Source organism: Hemiscyllium ocellatum, chromosome 32, assembly GCF_020745735.1.
Source record: "Hemiscyllium ocellatum isolate sHemOce1 chromosome 32, sHemOce1.pat.X.cur, whole genome shotgun sequence".
In the NCBI taxonomy this organism is placed as follows: Eukaryota; Metazoa; Chordata; class Chondrichthyes; order Orectolobiformes; family Hemiscylliidae; genus Hemiscyllium; species Hemiscyllium ocellatum.
This window is the reverse complement of record NC_083432.1, coordinates 48,581,415-48,594,882: the sequence shown is the minus strand read 5'-3', so window position 1 is coordinate 48,594,882 and position 13,468 is coordinate 48,581,415. Positions and strand designations below refer to the sequence as shown.

The following is a 13,468-nucleotide window of genomic DNA, read 5'->3' as shown; positions in this document are numbered from 1 at the left end:
ACTATCTCCAATTGCCCAGAGGATTGTTAAGAGTCAATCATATTGCTGTGGTTCTGGAGTCACATGTAGGCCTCACCAGGTAAGGATGGCATATTTCCTCCCCTAAAAGGCATTAATGAACCAGATGGGATTTTACAATGCACAGTAGTGGTTATATAGTTGCCATTAGATTACTGGAGAAACATAGGAATGTACAATTGAGGTTAAAAATCAGATCAGCCATGATCTCACTAAATGGTGGAGCAGGCTCAAGGGTTCAGTAAAGAACTCTTATTCCTTATTTGTATTAAGCTAGCATTTTTAAATTTCTAGATATTATTGATCTGAAATTTCACCGCCTACCATGGTCGGATTCAAGCCCAGTACCCAGAACATTAGCTTGGTATTCAGGATTGCTTGCCTAGTGACGTTATCACTACACCATCGTCAGCTCTATTGTTTCTGTGTCCCCTAATTCGGTCCTGTAAATGGTGGTGACATTTGCTGAATAACAGCTCCTAGTGTGCTGGTAACTCACTCAACTGGTATCTTCTATGTTCTTGTAAATCTTCAACTACAAGTACTTGCTGCAACATAGTTTGCCTTGCTACAGGGAGTATTGAAGCAGAGGCCTCTGGAACTTTTAAGGGAAATTGGATTAATGTTTGGAGATGAGAAAATACAATATTATGGCAAGAGAATGGGGCAATGGGATTAGATTAGATTACTTACAGTGTGGAAACAGGCCCTTCGGCCCAACAAGTCCACACCGACCCACCGAAGCGCAACCCACCCATACCCCCACATCTACCCCTTACCTAACACTACGGGCAATTTAGCATGGCCAATTCACCTGACCCGCACATCTTTGGACTGTGGGAGGAAACCGGAGCACCCGGAGGAAACCCACGCAGACACGGGGAGAACGTACAAACTCCACACAGTCAGTCGCCTGAGGCGGGAATTGAACCCAGGTCCCTGGCGCTGTGAGGCAGCAGTGCTAACCACTGTACCACCGTGCCGCCCTCTATACTGTGAAAAACAGACAGCACAGACACGAAGGGCCTGCCTTTGTCTCAAGGGAGTGTGGTCTTGCTGGATATTTGACTACGGAGGCCATCAGAACTGAGTCAGATTCTCGCCTTGCCTGATATCCAATAGACTCTTTGGCAATGGGAAGTGGCTAATTGTCAGGAGCTCAGGCTGATATTTATACTCTCCAGCTTCAGAGGTGAACAGTAGTTATTTTTTTCTGTGCAGAGTAGCTAATTCAACAGAAACTGTGTCTAGAGCATAAACTGTCTAATTTACAAATTTATATTTAAAGAGTACGAGCAGAACCTAATAAAAGATAAGTGATCAAGGAATAATCTTGTATAATTTTCAGCAATTAAAAAGATCATATGTTAGCTTCCCCCGTCCTTAGTTCAGCTAACAAAAATTACAAAACCATCCTACTGAGCTGTACTGTAGTGGCCCTGGTTGAAACTCTGGTCTGTTTGTGTGGGCTAATTTTAGGCTGGATAGTTTATCTTTTAAATGTAGTTTATTTATGTGATGCTCTGGATGTTGTGGAACAATTGCGAATGTAGGTAATGACAATCCCCAAAGTGGCTCTAAACTGCCTTGCTTACTACAACATCAACTTGCATTTATGTAGCACTGGTAAAGTAGTCAAACAGTGCAAGGCCCTCAACGGGAGCTTTAAGCATAATTTGACACGGAGTCTACATGGAGATATTGGATGCGACCAAAAGCTTGGTTAAAGAGTTGAATTTTCAGGACTGTGTTTAAAGCAGTAGATGAACAGATGACAAGGTTAAGGGAGAGAGTTCCAGAGTTAGGACTGGGGCAGCTGATGCCATAATACCAATAAGAATACAGGTTTGGAAGAGCTCAAAGACTTCAAAAGGTTCTTGGCTGGGGGTGACTAAGGTATTGAGGGAGGAGGACATGGACAGATTGAAAAATTAGATTAGATTCCCTTCAGTGTGGGAAAAGGCCATTCGGCCCAACAAGTCCACACCGACCCTCCGAAGAGTATCCCACCTACCCTATATTTACCCCTGACTAATGCTCCTGACACTATGGAAAATTTAGCATGGCCAATTCACCTGGCCTGCACAAGTTTGAATTGTGGGAGGAAACTGGAGCACACGGAGGAAACCGACGCAGACACGGGGAGAATGTGCAAACCCCACACAGACAGTCGGCCGAGGCAGGAATCAAACACGAGTTCCTGGTGCTGTGAAGCAGCAGTGCTAACCACTGAGCCTCTGTACCGCCCTAATAATGATGAGAATTTTAAAAACAACTCTGTCGGATTGTGAGCCAGCGTAGGTTAGAGAGAAGGGGAAGGTGAGTGACCATGAATTGGTATGAAACATCACAAGCTCAGAGGGTGCTTCTTGGGAGGTTGACCAAGAAAACATTGGAAGGTAAAAGTCACAAAAGACATTGATGACAGCTGCACAGTCAAGTCAAGTGACCAGTCCAAAGCACTAAAGGGTAAATTTTATAAGAAGAACCACTTTTAAAAATAGTGTTGGAGATATTTTCTAATCAGCCTGTTCAGAGATATTATTAAACATTTCTAGAATAGGTGGGACTTGAACCCAGGCCTCCTGGTCCAGGAGTGTGGATACTACCACTGCCCCAAGACGGGCCCAAAAATATTGTTGTATAGTCCAAGCCTAAAATAGTATTCATCCCTCTATGCCACCCCACCACCCCTTAATCTTCACACTGAAAGAAGTGTGGATGCTGTAAATCAAAAACAAAAACAGAAGTTGCTGAAAAGGTTCAGTAGGGAGGGTCATTCAACCCAAATGTTTACTCTCATTTATCTCCACAGATGCTGCCAGATGTGCTGCTTTTCCAGCAATTTCTATTTCTGCTCTTTATATTCAACTCTGATTTGTTCTCTGCCTTTACTGCACAGCCTAGCTGATTACTCTAGCCATTTATCAGACCCAACACGATGCAGTTCCTACTGCAATTCAACGGAAATTTATTTTCCCTGGTTTCAAATTTGACATTTGTTTCTATCATCTTGCTGTATTGTTAAGTGATATTTAGGCTTTGTGTTATCTAAGACATTTAATACTTTGAATACCTTCAACCAGATTTCCCTTAACTGTCCTTTCCTTTGACTGTGGTAACTGAGTTTTTTTCATCTTTCCGCATAACTCGTTCTCCTTCCATTTGCAATTGTCCTCATTGCTTTATATTTTAAGAGCATCCTTTTATAAAGTAAAGAATAAATAAAACCATAACAGTGAATGATGTTAGGTACAGAAGCAAAGAAATGCTTTTCCCCATCCAGCTTACTCTTTCTGTTCAGTGTACCTGTGTAATTATTTTAAGAGAGGCTTCAAGCCCCCGCCCCACCACTCACTTGTCTTGGCTGTGATGCTTGCTGCCTGTGATGAAATGCTTTGCCGACTGACATTTATTGTTTGAGCTCTCACTGCTCATTTGGGTGAAATTGTAGGGAATGATTTGAATTGTATCCCTGAGTTTGAGAAGACCAATGGGACGGTTTGAAATCTGGACTTCAATAGACATAGAGCTCACGGATGATCTTATTGATTCTGTGACAGAAACAGTTAATCTACAAGCTGTGTGAGGGTAAAAGGTTGGGCACACTGGGTTTAAAGGCGTAGTGCCAGAAATTTCTGGCTAGTGAATTTTAGGCACAATGTCCCTGACTCCATGAGGCCTAGTCCACTTTATCAGTTGATGTCATTGCAGCTTCTTTTAAAGGTCCCAGTTGACTGTGATTTAAATCCCCCAAGAATGAACATTTTAGAGTCATAGAGATGTACAGCACAAAAACAGACCCTTCGGTCCAACCTGTCCATGCTGACCAGATATCCCAACCCAATCTAGTCCCACCTGCCAGCACCCGGCCCATATCCCTCCAAACCCTTCCAATTCATATACCCATCCAAATGCCTCTTAAATGTTGCAATTACACCAGTCTCCACCACTTCCTCTGGCAGCTCATTCCAAGCACGTACCATCCTCTGTGTGAAAAAGTTGCCCCTTACGTCCCTTTTATATCTTGCCCCTCTCACCCTAAACCTATGCCCTCTAGTTCTGAACTCCCAACCCCAGGGAAAAGACTTTGTCTATTTATCCTATCCATGCCCCTCATAATTTTGTAAACCTCTATAAGGTCACCTCTCAGCCTCCGACACTCCAGGGAAAACAGCCCCAGCCTGTTCAGCCTCTCCCTATAGCTCAAATCCTCCAACCCTGGCAACATCCTTGTAAATCTTTTCTGAACCCTTTCAAGTTTCACAACATCTTTCCGATAGGAAGGAGACCAGAATTGCACACAATATTCCAAAAGTGGCGTAACCAATGTCCTGTACAGCTGCAGCATGACCTCACATCTCCTGTACTCAATACTCTGACCAATAAAATTGTATTTATGTGATAAGTTTCAAGATGTCGAATCATCTCAAACCATCTTACAACCAATAAAGTTCTTCAGAATTGTAGTCATTGGTGGAATACATGAAATGTGGCAACTAATTTGCACACAGCAAGATCCCACAAACAGCAAAGTGACAATGATTAGATAGTTTATTTGCTGTGGTGATGGTTGAGGGATAAATATTGTCCTAGGTACTGGGGAGAACAGCAACATCTTGATGTTGCAGCACTCCCTCAGTGCTGTACTGGGAATGTCAGCCTGGATTATGTGCTAATGTCTCAAACGCAATTAAAGATTCTGGTCTTTTACAAAGAAAGGGCATGGAAAGTGATTCAATTCCTGGTACTTTTGAATTGTGATAAAATCATTGTGGGCTAATGCAACAGGCAGCAATTTAACATTGAATTCTCACTGAGAATGTGCTTTGAACTCACAGCCTTCTGAAGCAAGTGATCCACCACTGAATGAACTGATGGAACAGTAATTAATTTATTATAGATGATTTCAGTACCCTCAATAAGGGAATAATAATATTTAAAAATCAGCTGGGATTCCTGCTCACTATTCACTGACTACTGATTAAAAGTGCTTGACTGTAGAATTTGGACGATTACAATATTGGCTGTGTGCAATACATGATCAAACAATAAGTTAAAGCACCCACACAGCATCCAGACTCTGTCAGGAAAAATGACTGCCTGGGTACAATGTCAGAGGGCAAGTTTTAACTGTGGACCTGTGTCTTGGCATGATTCATCCTTCATCCAGGGAAGGAAGGGGTAAAAAGAACACACTCAGCACAGCTTGCTGGCTGTTAATACTCAGAGATCCCGAGCATTGTATTGAATTGGGGCCAACTCCTTTCAAAAAGGATAAGAGAGGATGTGGACGAGGTGGGTCAGGAATTCAGTCACATGGAGAGATTGGGGAAGCTGAGATCTCCTTGGAGCAGAGGAAGTTAAGTGAATTGATAGCTGTGTTTGCTATCAGATATTGATTGTTTGCATCGATTAGGAGAGACTGTTTCTAAAGGCAGAAGGGGTCAGAAACCAGAAAACACAAATTTAAGGTGATTGCCAAAAGAACAAGGGTGCTGTGAGGATGTGCTTTTTATGCAGCAAATGGTTGTCAAAGCAGATTCAGTAGTAACTTTCAAAAGGGAATTGAGTAAGTACTGTGGGGAGAAATACAGGACAGTGGGAAAAGAGCTGTGGAGTGGGACTAATTGGATAGCTCTTTTGAAGATCTGACACAGACATGATGGACCAAATGGCCTCCTTCTGTCCTGTTTCATTCCATGATTCTGTCTGTTCAAAGCATGTTGCACAGTGAGGGTGAAGCTTGTTATTTTGCTCCTGCTCCAACCTGTGTAAATCATTTTAATTTTCAACTATTTCATTGATGGTCCTGTAATTTAGTAAATCACGGTCATAATGCGACTCTCTTATTGGGGAGAAGAATGTGGAATTCAATTTCATTATCCCTGAAATGTGAGAACCTTAAGGGATTTAAAAAGTAATATTGAGGGAGAGGAGATAGTGGGTGGTCTGAGTGGAGTGGATTGAATAAAGCTCTTGTGCTAGCTTGATCACATTACCGATCTTTAATCGCTCAGACATTCTTAGCTACCCAACATCAAGAACAGCAAGGCCCTGCTCAGCACAAGAGAAATGCAATTAAAGATTCTGGTCTTTTACAAAGAAAGGGGATGGAAAGTGGTTCAATTCCTGGTACTTTTGAATTGTGATAAGATCATTGTGGGCTAATGCAACAAGCAACAACTTAACATTGAATTCTCACTGAGGTTGCACTTTGAAGTACCACCGCCTCATCTCCTGATAAGATCAACTTCCATTCCACTGACGTTCAGTGTGACCTTAAACAGGACTTGATAGTATCTGTAAAGAATGTAGGTTTTTTTCCTTATTCATCCTTGGGACTGCCAAATTAAAAAAAACAACAGGATGTGATTTTCAATATAGATAGCCTGTACAAAGATCCTCGTTTGTTGGCCTGTATTGGCTGTATCATTAACCTTTCGAATACTGCATTACTTTGGGCATGTTTTGTGTGCTTGAGGTTAGAACAAGCTAGGAGTGCAATGTGCACTGCCCGAGATCTATCGCAGGCACAATTTTCATCCCCCTTCCCCCCCACCCCTCATTCTCAAAACAACATCAACTTGCCCTGTTCATATTCAGTCTCTTTGTGGAATCAAATATATGACACAAGCCACACATTAGAACAAGTGACCAAACGTTTGATCAAAGATTTTGATCACATGTCAGTTTTAAGGAGTGTCTTAAACAAGAGGGGAGGTGGAAAGGTTTCAGCTTGGAATTACAGAGCTCAGAGGCCAGGCAGCTGAAGCAAGGCATGCCAGAGCAATCAAAATTAAGGATGAACAGGGGGGCAGAATGGAGAACTATTAATTAAAAGCATTATATAAATCCAAGTGATTGTTGTTTCCTTCTGATGTGGCATTTCATGAATCAAAATCTTGTAAACAATTTTTCTTTTAAAAGTTGCTTTTGTTACTCTATCACAGTCTTTGGAAGAGTAAAATATGTAAACCAGTTGGGGACAGTGATGTGCCTTAATGTAAAGATGCTGATTTTGTAATTAAATATTTAAAGACATGCTAAGTTGTAAAACCCTGTGCTGATTTTTAAACCAAAAACTGTCAAATATCTCAATCAGTCACGCTTAGTTCAGTTTTTGGTGTTCAGTTTATTTGTTGAAATCACAAATTACACTGTTATTGCTATGTTGCAAAATATTTATTTTAATATTTTAAAAGCACTGTTTGCGGTTTTCAGCTCCACACTATTGTAAGGAGATTGAGGCTTTATAGTGTGGAGCAAGGACTCGCCATGTGAGGATGTACAAATATTCAAAAGAGAGTTGATAAATTCAGATTTCATCATTAGGAGCAAGTCAGGTTATGCAATGCTAGACATGTTTAAAATTATAAAGGAGTGAAATAGGTCAATGATTTTGACTGCATCCAATGGTCAAAGGGTCTAGAATGAGGTACCATGGATGGAAAATCGTATGTAAGAAATTTGTTTCTGGATTAGTGTTGCTGGAAGAGCACAGCAGTTCAGGCAGCATCCGAGGAGCAGTAAAATCAATGTTTCAGGCAAAAGCCTGATCGATTTTACTGCTCCTCAGATGCTGCCTGAACTGCTGTGCTCTTCCAGCACTACTGATCCAGAATCTGGTTTCCAGCATCTGCAGTCATTGTTTTTACCTGTAAGAAATTTGTAACAGTTCACTTTGTGGAATTCAGTTACACAGTGAGTAGTTGAGGCAAATTATGTCAACATGCAAGATTAGATTGGGTGAAGAAGAGAATGAAAGGATATGGATAAATAGTGGTAATGTTATTGGGACTCTTTGTAAATGCGGAGGGTAAACATCAACACAAACTGAATGGCATCCATCCATGTTGTAACTTATTTGTATTTTTTAAATACTTTTGCCAACACAGTGGAACTTTAGAAATTCTGACCTTTACAACTGATTTATTCCACTTATATTCTTTATACTTTTGGTGGCTTCCTGTTCTATAGCCATTTTCCATTTTGGTAGGTCCCTTGATTGAAAGTTTGATTAAATTCTGATATTTCCTAGTAACTTACTAGTTGTGATCATTTGTCCCCTGATTTTGGGAGTGGTGGTGAGAATTGCTGTTAGCCAAACAAAGGATGATAACACTGAGTAATGGAACATAAAACAGGAGGAGGCTATTCAGCCCAACAAGAACAACCTGTTAATCAACTGGATCACAGTTGGATCACAAATTCTTTCTACTCTCTTTGGTTCAATAATCTTTAATGTTTTACCCAACAAAAAGTGTGGCAATCTTCCAATCTGTAACCTTCTCCTGCCTAAAGGAGAAACATAGTCACAATTGATGTCTTTTGGCAGTCCCCCCATGTCACAATAATAGCTTTTATTACTTCTCAGAAGTGTTGTAAAACAGAATATGACATTGAGCTATGGCAGATGTTATGTTAGATGACCAAAATCTCTGTCAAAAAGGTAACTTCTAAGGAATATCTTGAGGCAGGAAAGTGAAGTGGAGGGAGGGAATTCTAGTGCTCAGGATCTTGAGCAGCTGAGATATGGCCATCAGTGGTAGAGCAGTTCAAATCCATATGTTCAAGGGGTCAGTGTTAGGTGACTGCAGAGATCTTTGAGAGTCCAAAACTGAAAACGAGAGATGAAGAATCTGGCTTGGCGATCATTAAATGTCTACTGTCACTCATTGTCTAAGTACAAATACAATGATTGGCGAGGGCTTTTGTGGTGCAGTTGTGGAAACCCTACCTTTGCACCAGAAGATGTGTCTTTGAGTCCCACCTGTGTGCAATAAGTCGTCTGAACAAGCTGATTAAAGATCATTTCCACAGATTGACTTAAAGGGTTTCTTTAAGTCAAGAGAAGAGGTGAGAAATCATTTTACTTTCTTGCATTTATATAGTCAATAGTTATTTAGTACAGAAACAACTCAGTCCAACACGTCCACGCAGACCAGATATCCTAAACTGATCTAGTCCCATTTGCCAGCATTTGACCCATATCCCTCTAAACCCTTCCAATTCTTGTACCCATCCAGATGTATTTTAAGTGTTGTAATTGTACCAGCCTCCACTACCTCCTTTGACAGCTCATTCCATACATGCACCAATCTCTGTGTGAAAAAGTTGCCCCTCAGGTTCTTTTTAACTCTTTCTTCTCTCACCTTAAACCTATGCCCTCTAGTTTTCAAATCCCTCACCCTAGGAAAAAGACCTTGGCTATTCACCTTATCCATGCCCCTCATGGTTTTATGAACCTCTAGAAGGTCACCCCTCAGCCTCCCATGTTTTAGAGCAAGAAGCCCCAGCCTATTCAGCCACTTCCCCATAATTCAGACCTTTCAGTCCAGCAATATCCTTGTAAATCTCTTTTGCAATTTTTCTGAGCCCAAGATCTCCCAAAGCACTTTACAGCCAAATAAGTACATTTGAAGAATGGTCACAGCTGCAACATAGAAACCTTACAGCCACTTTGCATACAGTAAGTTCCTCCAAATAGCAACAAATAATAGTTTTAGCTAAATGAGCTGAGGGATAAATGTTAACTCAGGATTCTCTTCTTTGAAATGATGTCCTAAGAGGGCAGTCAGGGCTCCTGTTGAACATCTCATCTGAAGGTGTGTAGTTCTGATGATACACTGGTCCCTCAAGACTGCCCTGGTGAATGTCAGTGTGGCTTAAAAGCCCTAATGTCCGGGCTGGGACTTGAATCCACAACCTCCTGATTCACATACAAGAATGTAATACTGAACCAGGAGAGATCAATGAAAAGTGAATGCATTACACACAGTGTGCAGGGATGAATAAGGTGCACCAGGGTTACATGAACACTTGGAGTTATATGATTATTTGACAATCCCTCAAAATGGAGAGAAAGAATTCTCCACATGGCTTTGTGCCAACCTGACTCAGTTTTTAACTTGCTAACACCTTCCCCACCCATCCCCATTTCCTTCCTATTGGTTTCTTTTACAAATGTTTTGGTTTCTGTCAAGATTAGCATCCATTTTACTCCAATAAAGAAAGAAGTGGCCGTGATATGCAAACAAGTTAATTCTTGAAATGTGATGACGCTGTTCAGAATATAACTGAAAATATTTGACAGCTTTCAAAATGTCATGCATCTCAGCTTGTCCTTCAGCTTATCTATTGCAGAATTCTCACCCATGTCAGAGTCATAGGGTCATACAACATGGAAACTGATGTTGTTACCTCCAGATTTGATCAGTCAAGTGCTGTCATGGCTGGGCTCCCAGTTTGCACCCTCTAGAAACATGAGGTCATAAAAAATTCTGTTGAGCATGTTGGGTGCCAAGTGTCATTCAACTTATCATTGCTAACCTAACAAGCAGGTAGAGACATGAATTAACATTTAATTCTAAAGAAGGCACATCTGACCATCCAGCATTGGCAAAGCAAGTCATGGCCTGGATTTTGGATTCAAACCCTAAGCTCAGGTCTCTGGAGTGGGACTTAAACTGCCAACCTTCTGAGAGAGAATTAAGAGTTCTACCCACTGAGCTTTAGCTGACACGTGAAAGACAGAGTGTTTGTTAAGGAGGATGGCTTTGCTTCTGCTCCCGCATCCTGATCATATCTTAATATTGCAGAGCCGATGTCATGAATCTGATAAAGATTCAGCTAGTGTTACTGAGGCACAATTATATGATTATATTTATCCATCAGCAACTTGTTGGGGTTTGCTATGTGCAAAGTACCATGCACAGGGGGCCCTCTGCCAACATCCTCCTGATAAAAATGTAACCTTCATAATTGTTTAGCTGCTAATGAAACTGGTTGTGCATGTGAGCCACCCAGAACCAGTGAGGGTCAGAGTTTCACCCCTGGTTTGGGCTGAGTAAACTCGTTTAATAAGCCAATACAACTGACTTCTGGGAGGAAAGGGAAGATCAGCAGGGGAATGCTGTTGATTGTTATTATCTAGCAGCCTCTCGGTGACAGGTATGTAAGTGGCAGTGTTTGATTTGGTTGTGCAACACTACATAGTAGAATAGCTTGCTGATGCTAATCACCTACAATCACTGATCAAGATGATTCGGCGCGTGGGTGAGAAAACAGTGCCAATGAAATCCTGCCCCAGCAAAGCAAAGCATAAAAGCGGGTAAGGTTGGGGAAAAATCCGTGATTGATGCTGAGGCATATCTCTGGCTCCTAACATAGGGAGCACGTGAAACAGGATATAAGTCTTCTGCAAGGTAACATGGACTTGATGGAACCTTACAGTCTTAACAATGGTACAGTGAGGAAACTCCAAGCAGGACAAGAATGTGGACAAGAACAAGGGCTAACAGTGGTCTGGTCCACTGGTCAGAGAACCAGTAGGAATGCCCTGTCAGTTTTGTGAGGTAGTGAACGTGTGGGAGTGGAATAGTGACAGTTTTGAGAGACATTGGAGGTGATCAGCAAAATTAAATATCGTACCAGTCCACTGGTCGCTCATCCCTCTGTATTCACTCTTATCCTTCGGTGTGCGTTTGTAAGCCAGGTTGTTGCGGTTCTTCCACCGGCACAGCCACCCGTTGGTGGGTTTGAACTCGATCCCCATTTCCTCAGCAAGGGCTTTGGCTTTGGCCATCAGCACTGGCCCTGAAATCGGGCCTTTCTCCTTGCTGGCCGTCCAGAACCAGCTGAGCAGGGCGTCGTCGATGGTCTGGTTTTTCCCCTCGCGCTTACGCTTGCGTTCCAAGTTCCCACCACGCAGCCATTCCTCCAGAATTTCCTCTTTCTTCTTGACAATTTTGGAGATGGCTGAAGCGGTCAGCCCATACTCCCGGGCAATCTCCTTCTGTTTGAATGAGGGGTCGTTCAACTTCAGGATGATCTGGACTTTCTGAGCCAGAGTGATGGCAGTCCTTTTGATTTTGATCGGGTTCTCCATACTAGCACTGCAACAGCACAGAAACAGCAGAGAATACAAGAGTGTGTTTATACAAAGCGAGTCTCTAAACTCAAAATCATAATCCACGTTTTTGTTTTAAATGCCTGACAGGCAGTGCTGTTACGCTGGGGTTTTTTGTTGTTGTGTTGAGAAAGGCGTCAGGCAGCACTTACAGCACAGGCATAATGGAAGCTAACAGGCTCCATTGTGGCTGCTCGCAGAATGTAGAGAGGGAATGTGCTTCTCAGGCTTTGCTGCTGCACAGACCAGGAACAAAGAGGTCTGTGAAACGTGAAGTTGATGCTGAGCAGGCTTTAGGGATGTGCTTTGTGATGTAAAATAAGTGATCTCATCTGAAATTCGACACCACAACCCAGCCCTGATAACATCATCTGCAATTTGCTGACGCGCACTTATGATCCTAGGCATGCATTGATCTTATCAGACACCAGCAATGCATAAGGAAAGCAGATCGCCATTTCTTCTCAGAAAAATTTAAAGAGAGGAAAAAAATGTATACTTAAGTTGATCCTATGTAGCAGCTTATCTCCAACTGGCTCTCAGAGTATTAGCAGTCAGGGAACAGGAGGAATATTTTAAATAGGCCTTAACCATCTCAGTACTGAATGATTAGCCAGTGATAAATATTAATTAAAACTAAAGAATCGTAAACAAAAATCTCCAGTATGTTCATGACCAAACTGAATATTAAAAAGTAATTGGATTATAATAAGGAATGGGAATGGTTTCCTTTACAAAATGTGAAATTGACTGTGAGTAACAACAAAGAAGAGAGGAAAGGGGTCGACACTCAGAAAACAGAAACACGCATACAATATAGTGAACTGAGACATGCACACGGGCAAGAGAAAAGCAGAAACATAAATATAAAATGAGACAAAAATAAGATAAACATGCAGAAATACAAAAAGAAATCTACGCACAGACAGAGAAACAGTATCGATAAACCAAAGAAATGCACCTTTATACACGTGCGAGCCTACACAGATATACACAAGAGAAAATGACAAAAAGCCACTAAGAGAAACTGAAATACAAGTGAAAAAAAAGGATGGGCTCAGACACCAACTGAGAGACATCCACTTGTCTTTGAGATTCAGTATGAGGTGAGAAAAAGCCCCAAAAAGTTTGAATCACTGGAGAGTTGATAAAAATAAATTGGAATGTCTCAAAACAGTTAATCCTAAGCAGGATGTGGTTTTGGGTCTTCAAACACTAGGTTTCCTCTGCAGCTGCAAATGAAAAAAAAGATAGATTTTACACCACACCTTAAAAATTAATCTTGCTTGGTCAAAATAGGTAGGTTTTGGGCAGAAACTTTCAGGAGCATTTTTTACTCAACTGAATAATATTTGCAGAATCATATTCTCAGGCTTTAGTTAAATGTATATACAAAGCAACAGGCCATTCAGCCCATCTGGTCAATGGCTAGGTGTGCTGAAACTGAAATTAAAGGGAAGAACTGTGGAAGCTGTAAATCTGAAATAAAAACAGAAAGTGTACGATAAACTTTGGTAGGTCTGGCAGCATGTGTGGAAA

The 13,468-nt window shown here is 41.5% G+C and overlaps 2 protein-coding genes across 4 annotated transcripts in view; one reads left to right on the top strand and one right to left on the bottom strand.

The window, feature by feature from the left end:
• The window catches only part of LOC132830910 (uncharacterized), a 49,682-nt gene extending 37,502 nt beyond the window's left edge, over positions 1-12,180 (bottom strand). The window contains exon 1 of the mRNA XM_060848853.1: positions 11,452-12,180. Within this exon, the coding sequence (XP_060704836.1) occupies positions 11,452-11,908 (457 nt within the window). The 5' untranslated portion in view covers positions 11,909-12,180. The remainder of the gene's footprint in view (positions 1-11,451) is intronic.
• Positions 1-13,468, top strand: part of LOC132830911 (sorting nexin-11-like) — a 126,260-nt gene that overhangs the window by 85,798 nt on the left and 26,994 nt on the right. The window lies entirely within an intron of this gene.